Here is an 18445-nt window from a genome sequence, read left to right as displayed (position 1 = left end):
TCTCACTCTCTGTACACACTCACCTCTCACACTCTCTGCCCACACCCACCCCTCTCACTCTGTACACACTCACCCCTCTCACTCTCTGTACACACTCACCCCTCTCACTCTCTGCCCACACCCACCCCTCACACTCCCTGTACACACTCACCCCTCTCACTCTCTGTACACACTCACCTCTCACACTCTCTGCCCACACCCACCCCTCTCACTCTGTACACACTCACCCCCTCTCACTCTCTGTACACACTCACCCCTCTCACACTCTCTGCCCACACCCACCCCTCTCTCTCAGCACTCACACCGACGGTTCGTGGCTGCGTACCTCTGTGTATTGTGGGGCAGAGCCAGACCAGCCACATAGATGGCGATGGAAGTGAGGACCACGGCCTCAGTCTCGGACACGGGGAAGTGGTCAGTGGCCGCACCCTGGCACAGCAGGGGCACATAGTAGAGTGCCAGCCCCATGGCGTGGCAGATGAAGATGGGCGTCATGGTGCTCAGGAAGCCAGGCCTCGGCTCCTGTGGGCGAATTATAGGAGTGACCGTCAGCCCTGCGTCCTGACCCAGACCCAGGGCCCCATGGGCTGAGTACAATGCAGGCTCCCGTGCTACCCTTGTCTTTCACAAAACTATACAACTTTACTTACACAATAAAACATTCATTATTTACAAGATAGTGAATAAATTCAAAATGAAATATGATCACTATTGTCTATAAAACAGTCACCGCTCACGGAAATCCCCCAACGTGCCCACGGCGACCATGTGCTCCCTCTCCGGGCCGGACGTATCCTCAGAAAAGGGGCAGGTAGTCGGGCCACCACCTTCCGCTGCCTAGATCCGTGAATGGTCGTCTTGGTCAGGCCCAGGAGCAAGCCCAGCAGGAGACCACCCCCTTCTGAACTGGGTGCCCGTAGATGAGGAGCGTGGGGCTGATTGCAGCCAGAACGTGAGGGCCCCACCCGCGCAGGCAGGTGGTGGTCCGAGCACGCAGCCGGCCGACACCCAGGAGACGTGAGCCCTAGAGATATAGAGTTGGTCAATCCGCGAGCCCCCACTCCCTCTGTGCCTCCTTGGAAAAGCAGAAGTCAGGGGAAGGCTCTGCCACACATCAAACGAGTCGAGGGTTTCTCACTGATGCTTGGCCACTCTGGGGACCAGTGCGATCCCTCTCCTCAAGGGCGCAATTAAAATCAGCCCCCATGATAACGCACTCAGGATGGCCTGTGGGCCCTAGCGTTGCACACAGCTCTTGGAACAGGCGCATCCGCATCAGGCCAGGCTCAGGGGCAAAGTGCATTTGTTCACCGCATATCTCCCGTCTCGGAGGACAGAGAGATGATGAAATCTGCGGAGAGCCCCAGTACCACCATTAACTTCATGGCGCATTCTTGCTCAGATCCCTCACCAGAGAGAGCCCCTGGACGAACGCACGGAGCTCTCCTTCGAGCCCTCTCCTGCCCTCTCCCTGTGACCCTCTCCTGCCCTCTCTCTGTGACCCTCTCCTGCCCTCTCCCTGTGACCCTCTCCTGCCCTCTCTCTGTGACCCTCTCCTGCCCTCTCCCTGTGACCCTCTCCTGCCCTCTCTCTGTGACCCTCTCCTGCCCTCTCCCTGTGACCCTCTCCTGCCCTCTCTCTGTGACCCTCTCCTGCCCTCTCCCTGTGACCCTCTCCTGCCCTCTCTCTGTGACCCTCTCCTGCCCTCTCCCTGTGACCCTCTCCTGCCCTCTCTCTGTGACCCTCTCCTGCCCTCTCCCTGTGACCCTCTCCTGCCCTCTCTCTGTGACCCTCTCCTGCCCTCTCCCTGTGACCCTCTCCAGGAGCCTCTTGAACTGACACCGATCCTTACGGGTCACCTCAGCTCCCCTCTCCTTCTTTTGGAGGATCATGTGGATCGACTGGACGACCCCTCCCAGACCCGACCAGGTATCAGTGGCCAACGGGGCCTCGAAAGGTTTCTTTCAGTAATCCCGCACGAACTGTCAGATCTCCTCCAGAGAGAGACGGGCTGTGACTCGGTGCTGGGGTTGAGGAAGTCGGCCATCTCAGCCTCAAAAAAGTCCTCCTTATGCCCCTCACTGGGTCCAGTTCTCTCATCCCCCTCCAGGCAGCCGTTGTCTACACCTGATGGGACCACCTCACTCCTCACCCTCACCCGACCACGGGCTCTACCTCATCCCTCACTCCTCATCCTCACTGTAGACCCGACCACGGGCTCTACCTCATCCCTCACTCCTCACCCTCACTGTAGACCCGACCACGGGCTCTACCCCATCCCTCACTCCTCACCCTCACTGTAGACCCGACCACAGGCTCTACCTCATCCCTCACTCCTCACCCTCACTGTAGACCCGTCCACGGGCTCTACCCCATCCCTCACTCCTCACCCTCACTGTAGACCCAACCACAGGCTCTACCTCATCCCTCACTCCTCACCCTCACTGTAGACCCAACCACAGGCTCTACCTCATCCCTCACTCCTCACCCTCACTGTAGACCCGACCATGGGCTCTACCTCATCCCTCACTCCTCACCCTCACTGTAGACCCGACCACGGGCTCTACCCCATCCCTCACTCCTCACCCTCACTGTAGACCCAACCACAGGCTCTACCTCATCCCTCACTCCTCACCCTCACTGTAGACCCGACCATGGGCTCTACCTCATCCCTCACTCCTCACCCTCACTGTAGACCCATTCACGGGCTCTACCTCATCCCTCACCTGACCATGGGCTCTACCCCATCCCTCACTCCTCATCCTCACTGTAGACCCGACCACAGGCTCTACCTCATCCTTCACTCCTCACCCTCACTGTAGACCCGTCCACGGGCTCTACCTCATCCCTCACTCCTCATCCTCACTGTAGACCCGACCATGGGCTCTACCCCATCCCTCACTCCTCACCCTCACTGTAGACCCAACCACAGGCTCTACCTCATCCTTCACTCCTCACCCTCACTGTAGACCCATTCACGGGCTCTACCTCATCCCTCACTCCTCACCCTCACTGTAGACCCATCCACAGGCTCTACCTCATCCCTCACTCCTCACCCTCACTGTAGACCCATCCACGGGCTCTACCTCATCCTTCACTCCTCACCCACGGGCTCTACCTCATCCCTCACCCTCACTGTAGACCCGACCACGGGGTCTACCTCATCCCTCATTCCTCACCCTCACTGTAGACCCATCCACGGGCTCTACCTCATCCCTCACTCCTCACCCTCACTGTAGACCTGACCATGGACTCTACCTCATCCCTCACTCCTCATCCTCACTGTAGACCCGACCACGGGCTCTACCTCATCCCTCACTCCTCACCCTCACTGTAGACCCATTCACGGGCTCTACCCCATCCCTCACTCCTCACCCTCACTGTAGACCCGACCACGGGCTGTACCTCATCCCTCACTCCTCACCCTCACTGTAGACCCATCCACGGGCTCTACCTCATCCTTCACTCCTCACCCACGGGCTCTACCTCATCCCTCACTCCTCACCCTCACTGTAGACCCGACCACGGGCTCTACCTCATCCCTCACTCCTCACCCTCACTGTAGACCCGTCCACGGGCTCTACCCCATCCCTCACTCCTCACCCTCACTGTAGACCCGACCACGGGCTCTACCCCATCCCTCACTCCTCACCCTCACTGTAGACCCATTCACGGGCTCTACCTCATCCCTCACTCCTCACCCTCACTGTAGACCCATCCACGGACTCTAACCCATCCCTCACTCCTCACCCTCACTGTAGACCCATCCACGGGCTCTACCTCATCCCTCACTCCTCACCCTCACTGTAGACCCATCCACGGGCTCTACCTCATCCTTCACTCCTCACCCACGGGCTCTACCTCATCCTCACTCCTCACCCTCACTGTAGACCCGACCACGGGCTCTACCTCATCCCTCACTCCTCACCCTCACTGTAGACCCGTCCACGGGCTCTACCTCATCCCTCACTCCTCATCCTCACTGTAGACACAGGGCCAGTGACAGACGGAAGCCCCTCCACCTCTGGATCCAGACAATCTGCCACATCCCGGGCACAAGCTTGCTGGGTTGTAGCCAGCTCTACACCTTCCCTGGAAACGGCATTGGGAGAGTCCCCTCCCTCCTCACCCCTTGGGAATCACTCGGAGATCAGCTGCACGGGATGGTGATCCAGCTCCCTCAGATGCCCCTTGGCTGAGCCCTTGACCTCAACTGAAACCAATCCCACAGGTGACCCGTTTCACAGGGCTTTGCCCCTCCCAAGGGGAATGTGCTCCGAGTGCGCAGTCTCAAATGAACCAATCCCACAGGTGACCCGTTTCACAGGGCTTTGCCCCTCCCAAGGGGAACGTGCTCCGAGTGCGCAGTCTCAACTGAACCAATCCCACAGGTGACCCATTTCACAGGGCTTTGCCCCTCCCAAGGGGAACGTGCTCCGAGTGCGCAGTCTCAACTGAACCAATCCCACAGGTGACCCATTTCACAGGGCTTTGCCCCTCCCAAGGGGAACGTGCTCCGAGTGCGCAGTCTCAATTGAACCAATCCCACAGGTGACCCATTTCACAGGGCTTTGCCCCTCCCAAGGGGAACGTGCTCCGAGTGCGCAGTCTCAAATGAACCAATCCCACAGGTGACCCGTTTCACAGGGCTTTGCCCCTCCCAAGGGGAACGTGCTCCGAGTGCGCAGTCTCAACTGAACCAATCCCACAGGTGACCCATTTCACAGGGCTTTGCCCCTCCCAAGGGGAACGTGCTCCGAGTGCGCAGTCTCAATTGAACCAATCCCACAGGTGACCCATTTCACAGGGCTTTGCCCCTCCCAAGGGGAACGTGCTCCGAGTGCGCAGTCTCAAATGAAGGCGAGTCCATTTCCCATAGCGCCGCCCCTCACTGGCCCGGAGGCCACGTTTTCCGGAGATGTCTCCCAGCAGAGGGCTGCTGTATGACAGGGCTATTCTCCAGCTCTGGGTATATAATACTCCTTACAAGAATGGCATCTTGAGCAACCCGTAACCCGCAGGACAGGTATTGCCCTTCAAAATAACCCTGAGCTGCCCCTCAGCATCCTCACCCCACTCCAGCTGCAAAACAGACAGAATAGGTGCTCAGAACCTTGCGGAGAGGCCCTGTATCGTATCAGGGTTATTTTCGAACGCATCTCGCCGATGGAGCGCAGACAGGGGAATAGGGCCTTGTCAGGGAGATGGGGGTGGACGTCAGAGAGGATTACCAACTGCACAGAGCCCAGCTCCAGCTCCACCTGCATAAAAACCTCCCCACCTTTAATCCCCAACTCAGGGCCAAAAACACACCCCTCAGTGACCTCAGTACCACCCTCCTACAGTGTGACCCCCCCCCCAGTACCGCCACACCCACAGTGTGACCCTCTCACGGTACCCGCACCTCCCACAGTGTGACCCTCCCCCGGGTACCACCCCTCCCGCAGTGACCCTCCCTCGGTACCGCCCCTCCCGCAGTGTGACCCTCCATCGGTACCCGCCCCTCCCACAGTGTGACCCTCCCTCAGTACCCGCCCCTCCCACACTGTGACCCTCCCTCGGTACCTCCCCTCCCACAGTGTGACCCTCTCTCGATACCGTCCCTCCCGCAGTGTGACCCTCCCTCAGTACCTCCCCTCCCTCAGTACCACCCCTCCCACAGTGTGACCCTCCCTCAATACCACCCCTCCCTCAGTACCACCCCTCCCACAGTGTGACCCTCCCTCGGTACCGTCCCTCCCACAGTGTGACCCTCCCTCAGTACTGACCCTCCCACAGTGTGACCCTCCCTCGGTACCCGCCCTCCCACAGTGTGACCCTCCCTCGGTACCACCCCTCCCACAGTGTGACCCTCCCTCAGTACCCGCCCCTCTCAGTGTGACCCTCCCTCAGTACCCGCCCCTCCCACACTGTGACCCTCCCTCGGTACCCTCCCCTCCCACAGTGTGACCCTCCCTCGGTACCTCCCCTCCCACAGTGTGACCCTCCCTCGGTACCTCCCCTCCCACAGTGTGACCCTGTTTCAGGGCCGTCGTTACGGAGGTATGGGGGAGTTGAGCATTTGGAAATGCTCAGGACTGATGGTCGGTGTGTTTGCCATACCTCCTCCAGAGCCTCAGCGGGGCACATGGACACCTTTGAGAGTTTGATCCACAGGTCCAGAGCGTGAATATGCATTCAGGAAAACGTTTGTCAGGTGGTCAGAGAGGCTCGAGACTGGACAGTTGTCTTCTCCCCGAGGGCACTCTCGCATTTCTGCAGCCCATCAACTGCTTTGGGATGTCAAAGCGTAACAGGCCCTGGGCCCACTGACTCCATGCTACTCCGATCTCACTCCCTGGCATTCACCCTACCCTCCTCACTGCTCGTTTTCAGTACGAGGGTCTCTGTCTCCCCCACCCCTCAGATCCCCCCTCTAAAATACAGCAGCACAGCACCAATGCTATTTCAGCACCAGTGGCCCTGGCGCTGCCTGTACCGAGTTCTCCCTGTGCCCGCATGGGTTCCATCCCACATTCTCAAGGTGAAAGGTTAGGAGGTGACACAGGGTAATTGGGCTCGATACGCGGGGAGGGCCTGTTACTGTACGGGTTAGGAGGTGACGCGGGGTAATTGGGCTCGATACGCGGGGAGGGCCCGTTACCGTACGGGTTAGGAGGTGACGCGGGGTAATTGGGCTCGATACGCGGGGAGGGCCCGTTACCGTACGGGTTAGGAGGTGACGCGGGGTAATTGGGCTCGATACGCGGGGAGGGCCAGTTACCGTACGGGTTAGGAGGTGACGCGGGGTAATTGGGCTCGATACGCGGGGAGGGCCTGTTACTGTACGGGTTAGGAGGTGACGCGGGGTAATTGGGCTTGATACGCGGGGAGGGCCTGTTACTGTACTATGTCTAACTGAGTGAGTTCCTCTCGTCTTCTGTGTGTGGCTTGCTCAAGATTTCCAGCATCTGCAGCATTTCTTGTCTCAACAATATTTCATGTATCCCTCAACCACATTTTCATTTCACGAATGTCTGCTTTTACCCCATCCTCCCGCCATCCCACCGTGTTGGAGTTCCCCTTGTGCTCACCTACAACCTCACCAGTAACCACGTCCAGCTAATAATTACCCGCAAATTCCGCCATCTCCTACGGGATCCCAGCAGCAAGCATATCTTTCCCTCCCCCGACCCAATTTCTGCTTTCAGCTGGGATCACTCCCCACCGTTGATCTGCTCTCTCTGTGATACTGTCCCATCTATCTGCTCTCCCTGTGATATTGTCCCGTTTATCTGCTCTCTCTGTGATACTGTCCCGTTTATCTGCTCTCCCTGTGATACTGTCCCATCTATCTGCTCTCTCTGTGATACTGTCCCGTTTATCTGCTCTCTCTGTGATACTGTCCCGTCTATCTGCTCTCTCTGTGATATTGTCCCGTTTATCTGCTCTCCCTGTGATACTGTCCCGTTTATCTGCTCTCCCTGTGATACTGTCCCATTTATCTGCTCTCTCTGTGATACTGTCCCGTTTATCTGCTCTCTCTGTGATATTGTCCCGTTTATCTGCTCTCTCTGTGATACTGTCCCGTTTATCTGCTCTCTCTGTGATACTGTCCCGTTTATCTGCTCTCCCTGTGATACTGTCCCGTTTATCTGCTCTCCCTGTGATACTGTCCCGTTTATCTGCTCTCCCTGTGATACTGTCCCGTCTATCTGCTCTCTCTGTGATACTGTCCCGTTTATCTGCTCTCCCTGTGATACTGTCCCGTTTATCTGCTCTCCCTGTGATACTGTCCCGTCTATCTGCTCTCCCTGTGATACTGTCCCGTTTATCTGCTCTCTGTGATACTGTCCCGTCTATCTGCTCTCCCTGTGATATTGTCCCGTCTATCTGCTCTCTCTGTGATACTGTCCCGTTTATCTGCTCTCCCTGTGATACTGTCCCGTTTATCTGCTCTCCCTGTGATACTGTCCCGTTTATCTGCTCTCCCTGTGATACTGTCCCGTCTATCTGCTCTCCCTGTGATACTGTCCCGTCTATCTGCTCTCTCTGTGATACTGTCCCGTTTATCTGCTCTCCCTGTGATACTGTCCCGTTTATCTGCTCTCTCTGTGATACTGTCCCGTTTATCTGCTCTCCCTGTGATACTGTCCCGTTTATCAGCTCTCTCTGTGATACTGTCCCGTCTATCTGCTCTCTCTGTGATACTGTCCCGTCTATCTGCTCTCTCTGTGATACTGTCCCGTTTATCTGCTCTCCCTGTGATACTGTCCCGTTTATCTGCTCTCTCTGTGATACTGTCCCGTTTATCTGCTCTCCCTGTGATACTGTCCCGTTTATCAGCTCTCTCTGTGATATTGTCCCGTTTATCTGCTCTCTCTGTGATACTGTCCCGTCTATCTGCTCTCTCTGTGATACTGTCCCGTTTATCTGCTCTCTCTGTGATACTGTCCCGTTTATCTGCTCTCTGTGATACTGTCCCGTTTATCTGCTCTCTCTGTGATATTGTCCCGTTTATCTGCTCTCCCTGTGATACTGTCCCGTCTACCTGCTCTCTCTGTGATACTGTCCCGTCTATCTGCTCTCTCTGTGATACTGTCCCGTTTATCTGCTCTCTCTGTGATACTGTCCCGTCTATCTGCTCTCTCTGTGATACTGTCCCGTTTATCTGCTCTCTCTGTGATACTGTCCCGTTTATCTGCTCTCTGTGATACTGTCCCGTTTATCTGCTCTCTCTGTGATATTGTCCCGTTTATCTGCTCTCCCTGTGATACTGTCCCGTCTACCTGCTCTCTCTGTGATACTGTCCCGTCTATCTGCTCTCTCTGTGATACTGTCCCGTTTATCTGCTCTCTCTGTGATACTGTCCCGTCTATCTGCTCTCTCTGTGATACTGTCCCGTCTATCTGCTCTCTCTGTGATACTGTCCCGTTTATCTGCTCTCTCTGTGATACTGTCCCGTCTATCTGCTCTCTCTGTGATACTGTCCCGTCTATCTGCTCTCCCTGTGATACTGTCCCGTCTATCTGCTCTCCCGGTGATACTGTCCCGTCTATCTGCTCTCTCTGTGATACTGTCCCGTTTATCTGCTCTCTCTGTGATACTGTCCCGTTTATCTGCTCTCTGTGTGATACTGTCCCGTCTATCTGCTCTCTCTGTGATATTGTCCCGTTTATCTGCTCTCCCTGTGATACTGTCCCGTCTATCTGCTCTCTCTGTGATACTGTCCCGTCTATCTGCTCTCTCTGTGATACTGTCCCGTCTATCTGCTCTCTCTGTGATACTGTCCCGTTTATCTGCTCTCCCTGTGATACTGTCCCATCTATCTGCTCTCTCTGTGATACTGTCCCGTCTATCTGCTCTCTCTGTGATACTGTCCCGTTTATCTGCTCTCTCTGTGATACTGTCCCGTCTATCTGCTCTCCCTGTGATACTGTCCCGCCTATCTGCTCTCTCTGTGATACTGTCCCGTCTATCTGCTCTCTCTGTGATACTGTCCCGTCTATCTGCTCTCCCTGTGATACTGTCCCGTCTATCTGCTCTCTCTGTGATACTGTCCCGTCTATCTGCTCTCTCTGTGATACTGTCCCGTTTATCTGCTCTCTCTGTGATACTGTCCCGTCTATCTGCTCTCTCTGTGATACTGTCCCGTCTATCTGCTCTCTCTGTGATACTGTCCCGTTTATCTGCTCTCCCTGTGATACTGTCCCGTTTATCTGCTCTCTCTGTGATACTGTCCCGTCTATCTGCTCTCCCTGTGATACTGTCCCGTCTATCTGCTCTCCCTGTGATACTGTCCCGTCTATCTGCTCTCCCTGTGATACTGTCCCGTCTATCTGCTCTCCCTGTGATACTGTCCCGTTTATCTGCTCTCTCTGTGATACTGTCCCGTCTATCTGCTCTCCCTGTGATACTGTCCCGTCTATCTGCTCTCCCTGTGATACTGTCCCGTTTATCTGCTCTCTCTGTGATACTGTCCCGTCTATCTGCTCTCCCTGTGATACTGTCCCGTTTATCTGCTCTCCCTGTGATACTGTCCCGTCTATCTGCTCTCCCTGTGATACTGTCCCGTTTATCTGCTCTCTCTGTGATACTGTCCCGTCTATCTGCTCTCCCTGTGATACTGTCCCGTTTATCTGCTCTCCCTGTGATACTGTCCCGTTTATCTGCTCTCTCTGTGATACTGTCCCGTTTATCTGCTCTCTCTGTGATACTGTCCCGTCTATCTGCTCTCCCTGTGATACTGTCCCGTCTATCTGCTCTCCCTGTGATACTGTCCCGTTTATCTGCTCTCTCTGTGATACTGTCCCGTCTATCTGCTCTCCCTGTGATACTGTCCCGTTTATCTGCTCTCCCTGTGATACTGTCCCGTCTATCTGCTCTCCCTGTGATACTGTCCCGTCTATCTGCTCTCTCTGTGATACTGTCCCGTCTATCTGCTCTCTCTGTGATACTGTCCCGTCTATCTGCTCTCTCTGTGATACTGTCCCGTCTATCTGCTCTCTCTGTGATACTGTCCCGTTTATCTGCTCTCTCTGTGATACTGTCCCGTCTATCTGCTCTCTCTGTGATACTGTCCCGTCTATCTGCTCTCTCTGTGATACTGTCCCGTTTATCTGCTCTCCCTGTGATACTGTCCCGTTTATCTGCTCTCCCTGTGATACTGTCCCGTTTATCTGCTCTCTCTGTGATACTGTCCCATCTATCTGCTCTCTCTGTGATACTGTCCCGTTTATCTGCTCTCTCTGTGATACTGTCCCGTTTATCTGCTCTCCCTGTGATACTGTCCCTTCTATCTGCTCTCCCTGTGATACTGTCCCGTCTATCTGCTCTCTCTGTGATACTGTCCCGTCTATCTGCTCTCTCTGTGATACTGTCCCGTTTATCTGCTCTCTCTGTGATACTGTCCCGTTTATCTGCTCTCTCTGTGATACTGTCCCGTCTATCTGCTCTCTCTGTGATACTGTCCCATCTATCTGCTCTCTCTGTGATACTGTCCCATCTATCTGCTCTCTCTGTGATACTGTCCCATCTATCTGCTCTCCCTGTGATACTGTCCCGTTTATCTGCTCTCTGTGATACTGTCCCGTTTATCTGCTCTCTGTGATACTGTCCCGTTTATCTACTCTCTCTGTGATACTGTCCCGTTTATCTGCTCTCTGTGATATTGTCCCGTTTATCTGCTCTCTCTGTGATACTGTCCCGTCTATCTGCTCTCCCTGTGATACTGTCCCGTCTATCTGCTCTCCCTGTGATACTGTCCCGTCTATCTGCTCTCTGTGATACTGTCCCATCTATCTGCTCTCCCTGTGATACTGTCCCGTTTATCTGCTCCCTGTGATACTGTCCCGTTTATCTGCTCCCTGTGATACTGTCCCGTCTATCTGCTCTCCCATCTATCTGCTCTCCCTGTGATACTGTCCCGTTTATCTGCTCTCTCTGTGATACTGTCCCGTCTATCTGCTCTCCCTGTGATACTGTCCCGTTTATCTGCTCTCCCTGTGATACTGTCCCGTCTATCTGCTCTCCCTGTGATACTGTCCCGTTTATCTGCTCTCCCTGTGATACCGTCCCGTTTATCTGCTCTCTCTGTGATACCGTCCCGTCTATCTGCTCTCTGTGATACTGTCCCGTCTATCTGCTCTCCCTGTGATATTGTCCCGTCTATCTGCTCTCCCTGTGATACTGTCCCGTTTATCTGCTCTCCCTGTGATACTGTCCCGTCTATCTGCTCTCCCTGTGATACTGTCCCGTTTATCTGCTCTCTCTGTGATACTGTCCCGTTTATCTGCTCTCCCTGTGATACTGTCCCGTCTATCTGCTCTCCCTGTGATACTGTCCCGTTTATCTGCTCTCTCTGTGATACTGTCCCGTTTATCTGCTCTCCCTGTGATACTGTCCCGTTTATCTGCTCTCTCTGTGATACTGTCCCGTTTATCTGCTCTCCCTGTGATACTGTCCCGTTTATCTGCTCTCTCTGTGATACTGTCCCATCTATCTGCTCTCTCTGTGATACTGTCCCATCTATCTGCTCTCTCTGTGATACTGTCCCGTCTATCTGCTCTCTCTGTGATACTGTCCCGTCTATCTGCTCTCCCTGTGATACTGTCCCGTTTATCTACTCTCTCTGTGATACTGTCCCGTCTATCTGCTCTCCCTGTGATATTGTCCCGTCTATCTGCTCTCTCTGTGATACTGTCCCGTCTATCTGCTCTCTCTGTGATACTGTCCCGTCTATCTGCTCTCTCTGTGATACTGTCCCGTCTATCTGCTCTCTCTGTGATACTGTCCCGTCTATCTGCTCTCCCTGTGATACTGTCCCGTCTATCTGCTCTCTCTGTGATACTGTCCCGTCTATCTGCTCTCCCTGTGATACTGTCCCGTTTATCTGCTCTCCCTGTGATACTGTCCCGTTTATCTGCTCTCCCTGTGATACTGTCCCGTCTATCTGCTCTCCCTGTGATACTGTCCCGTCTATCTGCTCTCCCTGTGATACTGTCCCGTCTATCTGCTCTCCCTGTGATACTGTCCCGTCTATCTGCTCTCTCTGTGATACTGTCCCGTTTATCTGCTCTCTCTGTGATACTGTCCCGTTTATCTGCTCTCCCTGTGATACTGTCCCGTTTATCTGCTCTCCCTGTGATACTGTCCCGTCTATCTGCTCTCTCTGTGATACTGTCCCGTCTATCTGCTCTCTGTGATACTGTCCCGTTTATCTGCTCTCTCTGTGATACTGTCCCGTTTATCTGCTCTCCCTGTGATATTGTCCCGTTTATCTGCTCTCCCTGTGATACTGTCCCGTCTATCTGCTCTCTGTGATACTGTCCCGTTTATCTGCTCTCCCTGTGATACTGTCCCGTCTATCTGCTCTCTGTGATACTGTCCCGTCTATCTGCTCTCTGTGATACTGTCCCGTTTATCTGCTCTCCCTGTGATACTGTCCCATCTATCTGCTCTCCCTGTGATACTGTCCCGTCTATCTGCTCTCTCTGTGATACTGTCCCGTTTATCTGCTCTCCCTGTGATACTGTCCCGTTTATCTGCTCTCTCTGTGATACTGTCCCGTTTATCTGCTCTCCCTGTGATACTGTCCCGTTTATCTGCTCTCCCTGTGATACTGTCCCGTTTATCTGCTCTCTCTGTGATATTGTCCCGTCTATCTGCTCTCTGTGATACTGTCCCGTCTATCTGCTCTCTGTGATACTGTCCCGTCTATCTGCTCTCTGTGTTACTGTCCCGTTTATCTGCTCTCCCTGTGATACTGTCCCGTTTATCTGCTCTCCCTGTGATACTGTCCCGTTTATCTGCTCTCCCTGTGATACTGTCCCGTTTATCTGCTCTCTCTGTGATACTGTCCCGTTTATCTACTCTCCCTGTGATACTGTCCCGTCTATCTGCTCTCCCTGTGATACTGTCCCGTTTATCTGCTCTCCCTGTGATACTGTCCCGTTTATCTACTCTCTCTGTGATACTGTCCCGTCTATCTGCTCTCCCTGTGATACTGTCCCGTTTATCTGCTCTCCCTGTGATACTGTCCCGTTTATCTGCTCTCCCTGTGATACTGTCCCATCTATCTGCTCTCCCTGTGATACTGTCCCATCTATCTGCTCTCCCTGTGATACTGTCCCGTCTATCTGCTCTCTGTGATACTGTCCCGTCTATCTGCTCTCTGTGATACTGTCCCGTCTATCTACTCTCCCTGTGATACTGTCCCGTCTATCTGCTCTCCCTGTGATACTGTCCCGTCTATCTACTCTCCCTGTGATACTGTCCCGTCTATCTGCTCTCCCTGTGATACTGTCCCGTTTATCTGCTCTCTCTGTGATATTGTCCCGTTTATCTGCTCTCCCTGTGATACTGTCCCGTCTATCTGCTCTCCCTGTGATACTGTCCCGTTTATCTGCTCTCTCTGTGATACTGTCCCGTTTATCTGCTCTCTCTGTGATATTGTCCCGTTTATCTGCTCTCCCTGTGATATTGTCCCGTTTATCTGCTCTCTCTGTGATACTGTCCCATCTATCTGCTCTCTCTGTGATACTGTCCCGTTTATCTGCTCTCTGTGATACTGTTCCGTTTATCTGCTCTCTGTGATACTGTCCCGTTTATCTGCTCTCTCTGTGATACTGTCCCGTTTATCTGCTCCCTGTGATACTGTCCCATCTATCTGCTCCCTGTGATACTGTCCCGTCTATCTGCTCTCCCTGTGATACTGTCCCGTCTATCTGCTCTCCCTGTGATACTGTCCCGTCTATCTGCTCTCCCTGTGATACTGTCCCGTCTATCTGCTCTCCCTGTGATACTGTCCCGTCTATCTGCTCTCCCTGTGATACTGTCCCGTCTATCTGCTCTCCCTGTGATACTGTCCCGTCTATCTGCTCTCTCTGTGATACTGTCCCGTCTATCTGCTCTCTCTGTGATACTGTCCCGTCTATCTGCTCTCTCTGTGATACTGTCCCATCTATCTGCTCTCTCTGTGATACTGTCCCGTCTATCTGCTCTCTCTGTGATACTGTCCCGTCTATCTGCTCTCTCTGTGATACTGTTCCGTTTATCTGCTCCCTGTGATACTGTCCCATCTATCTGCTCTCTCTGTGATACTGTCCCATCTATCTGCTCTCTCTGTGATACTGTCCCGTTTATCTGCTCTCCCTGTGATACTGTCCCGTCTATCTGCTCTCCCTGTGATACTGTCCCGTCTATCTGCTCTCCCTGTGATACTGTCCCGTCTATCTGCTCTCTCTGTGATACTGTTCCGTTTATCTGCTCTCTCTGTGATACTGTTCCGTTTATCTGCTCTCTCTGTGATACTGTCCCATCTATCTGCTCTCTGTGATACTGTCCCGTCTATCTGCTCTCTGTGATACTGTCCCGTCTATCTGCTCTCCCTGTGATACTGTCCCGTCTATCTGCTCTCTCTGTGATACTGTCCCGTCTATCTGCTCTCCCTGTGATACTGTCCCGTCTATCTGCTCTCCCTGTGATATTGTCCCGTCTATCTGCTCTCCCTGTGATACTGTCCCGTCTATCTGCTCTCCCTGTGATACTGTCCCGTTTATCTGCTCTCCCTGTGATACCGTCCCGTTTATCTGCTCTCTCTGTGATACCGTCCCGTCTATCTGCTCTCTGTGATACTGTCCCGTCTATCTGCTCTCCCTGTGATATTGTCCCGTCTATCTGCTCTCCCTGTGATACTGTCCCGTTTATCTGCTCTCCCTGTGATACTGTCCCGTCTATCTGCTCTCCCTGTGATACTGTCCCGTTTATCTGCTCTCTCTGTGATACTGTCCCGTTTATCTGCTCTCCCTGTGATACTGTCCCGTCTATCTGCTCTCCCTGTGATACTGTCCCGTTTATCTGCTCTCTCTGTGATACTGTCCCGTTTATCTGCTCTCCCTGTGATACTGTCCCGTTTATCTGCTCTCTCTGTGATACTGTCCCGTTTATCTGCTCTCCCTGTGATACTGTCCCGTTTATCTGCTCTCTCTGTGATACTGTCCCATCTATCTGCTCTCTCTGTGATACTGTCCCATCTATCTGCTCTCTCTGTGATACTGTCCCGTCTATCTGCTCTCTCTGTGATACTGTCCCGTCTATCTGCTCTCCCTGTGATACTGTCCCGTTTATCTACTCTCTCTGTGATACTGTCCCGTCTATCTGCTCTCCCTGTGATATTGTCCCGTCTATCTGCTCTCTCTGTGATACTGTCCCGTCTATCTGCTCTCTCTGTGATACTGTCCCGTCTATCTGCTCTCTCTGTGATACTGTCCCGTCTATCTGCTCTCTCAGTGATACTGTCCCGTCTATCTGCTCTCCCTGTGATACTGTCCCGTCTATCTGCTCTCTCTGTGATACTGTCCCGTCTATCTGCTCTCCCTGTGATACTGTCCCGTTTATCTGCTCTCCCTGTGATACTGTCCCGTTTATCTGCTCTCCCTGTGATACTGTCCCGTCTATCTGCTCTCCCTGTGATACTGTCCCGTCTATCTGCTCTCCCTGTGATACTGTCCCGTCTATCTGCTCTCCCTGTGATACTGTCCCGTCTATCTGCTCTCTCTGTGATACTGTCCCGTTTATCTGCTCTCTCTGTGATACTGTCCCGTTTATCTGCTCTCCCTGTGATACTGTCCCGTTTATCTGCTCTCCCTGTGATACTGTCCCGTCTATCTGCTCTCTCTGTGATACTGTCCCGTCTATCTGCTCTCTGTGATACTGTCCCGTTTATCTGCTCTCTCTGTGATACTGTCCCGTTTATCTGCTCTCCCTGTGATATTGTCCCGTTTATCTGCTCTCCCTGTGATACTGTCCCGTCTATCTGCTCTCTGTGATACTGTCCCGTTTATCTGCTCTCCCTGTGATACTGTCCCGTCTATCTGCTCTCTGTGATACTGTCCCGTCTATCTGCTCTCTGTGATACTGTCCCGTTTATCTGCTCTCCCTGTGATACTGTCCCATCTATCTGCTCTCCCTGTGATACTGTCCCGTCTATCTGCTCTCTCTGTGATACTGTCCCGTTTATCTGCTCTCCCTGTGATACTGTCCCGTTTATCTGCTCTCTCTGTGATACTGTCCCGTTTATCTGCTCTCCCTGTGATACTGTCCCGTTTATCTGCTCTCCCTGTGATACTGTCCCGTTTATCTGCTCTCTCTGTGATATTGTCCCGTCTATCTGCTCTCTGTGATACTGTCCCGTCTATCTGCTCTCTGTGATACTGTCCCGTCTATCTGCTCTCTGTGTTACTGTCCCGTTTATCTGCTCTCCCTGTGATACTGTCCCGTTTATCTGCTCTCCCTGTGATACTGTCCCGTTTATCTGCTCTCCCTGTGATACTGTCCCGTTTATCTGCTCTCTCTGTGATACTGTCCCGTTTATCTACTCTCCCTGTGATACTGTCCCGTCTATCTGCTCTCCCTGTGATACTGTCCCGTTTATCTGCTCTCCCTGTGATACTGTCCCGTTTATCTACTCTCTCTGTGATACTGTCCCGTTTATCTGCTCTCCCTGTGATACTGTCCCGTTTATCTGCTCTCCCTGTGATACTGTCCCGTTTATCTGCTCTCTGTGATACTGTCCCGTTTATCTGCTCTCTCTGTGATATTGGTAATGGTTCCTGGGTGTTGTGACCAAAGGCAGTGGGGAGTGTCCCTTCACACCTGTAACTCATGCCCTGTAGCTGGTGGTCAGGGCTGGCCCACATTCTGTGAGCTCAGGAGATCACTACCGGCACATCGAGAGTGCTCCACGTGCCTTACATTTGGCCATGGCACGGCTCCCGGAGAGGGGGTTGTGGACGAGACAGGTGAAAGGATATTCTCAGCAGCAGGATGAAGAGGAGGAAAACGAAAGCCGGCATGTAGTACCCGATGGAGGCGAAGCGGGTGAGAGAGGGCAGCAGGTAGAAGAAGTACGACTGGTGGAGTCGCTCCAGCAGGTTGTTGAGCTTCCGCACGATCCCCTCAAACACCCTGTGGACACAAGGCACCTGCGGTTACACCGGGCCGGCACTGCACAGACATCAGGAACTGTGTGTAATGGTTAACAACCATTCTGTCACTGGTGCAGGGCTCTCAGATTATTAACTGTTAACTGCATATATATAAAATGGCTTCTCTGTAGCGTTGTAATGAAATGGCTTCTTTGTGGGTAACTGATGAGGTAATGCTCTGGTTAGTTGAAATGTTTGGGTTATAATTATTGATAATGGAGGAACTAACCAATGGAAGCGATGTTGTTCTATCTGTATGTGTGGGAACCTGGAGTGAGTGCGCGGGTTTTTCGGGAGGAGAATCAAAGAGGAAGGACGTGCTGGACGCACTCTGTTCGAACACATCGGTTGGTCCCAGGCGGCGGGTCGAGGAGTTCGGAGAAAATCAAATGGTAGACCAAAGCTTCGATAATTGAGCTCCAACAGTTGTGCAAGAATTGATTGAACTCTGATGAGTTTTGGCCCCTTTTTATTTTCTTTTTATATTGTATTGTTATTAATTACCTAGTTCCAGTAAGATTTATAAAGTGTACTCTGTAACCGTACATGGTGTGCGGTCTGATATTGTGTGTGTGAGTTAGTACCAGTGTGCATTTCACAGCATCCACGCAAACGGGAGACACGGTTTGGCGGGTGGACGGATTTTCCCCGAGACATACACAACCGATAGCCCTAGGTGTTACACTAGTAACTACCATGCCCCATCACTGACTGTTACACCATACCACGTTCTGTACCGTCATCCCTATCCCCGCCACCGACTTTACTCTGTCCCTGTCAAGACTATACTGTCATCCTGCCACCGACTGTACTCAGTCCCCACCACCAACTGTACTCAGTCCCCACCACCGACTGTACTCTGTCCCCACCACCCACTGTACTCTGTCCCTGTCAAGACTATACTGTCATCCTGCCACCGACTGTACTCAGTCCCCACCACCCACTGTACTCTGTCCCCACCACCGACTGTACTCTGTCCC

The 18445-nt window shown here is 53.2% G+C and overlaps 1 protein-coding gene across 3 annotated transcripts in view; it reads right to left on the bottom strand.

Annotated features, from left to right (window-relative positions):
- Nucleotides 1–18445, bottom strand: part of gpaa1 (glycosylphosphatidylinositol anchor attachment 1) — an 83406-nt gene that overhangs the window by 24858 nt on the left and 40103 nt on the right. For all 3 annotated transcript variants that reach the window (XM_073055170.1, XM_073055172.1, XM_073055171.1), the window contains exons 9-11: nucleotides 17292–17445; nucleotides 6103–6165; nucleotides 326–522 (exon numbers count right to left, since the gene is read on the bottom strand). In XM_073055170.1, coding sequence (XP_072911271.1) covers nucleotides 326–522; nucleotides 6103–6165; nucleotides 17292–17445 — 414 coding nt within the window. The remainder of the gene's footprint in view (nucleotides 1–325; nucleotides 523–6102; nucleotides 6166–17291; nucleotides 17446–18445) is intronic.

The sequence above is a fragment of the Hemitrygon akajei genome, chromosome 8 (assembly GCF_048418815.1).
Source record: "Hemitrygon akajei chromosome 8, sHemAka1.3, whole genome shotgun sequence".
In the NCBI taxonomy this organism is placed as follows: domain Eukaryota; kingdom Metazoa; phylum Chordata; class Chondrichthyes; order Myliobatiformes; family Dasyatidae; genus Hemitrygon; species Hemitrygon akajei.
The sequence above is the reverse complement of the archived record's forward strand: the minus strand, read 5'-3'. Positions and strand labels throughout refer to the sequence as shown.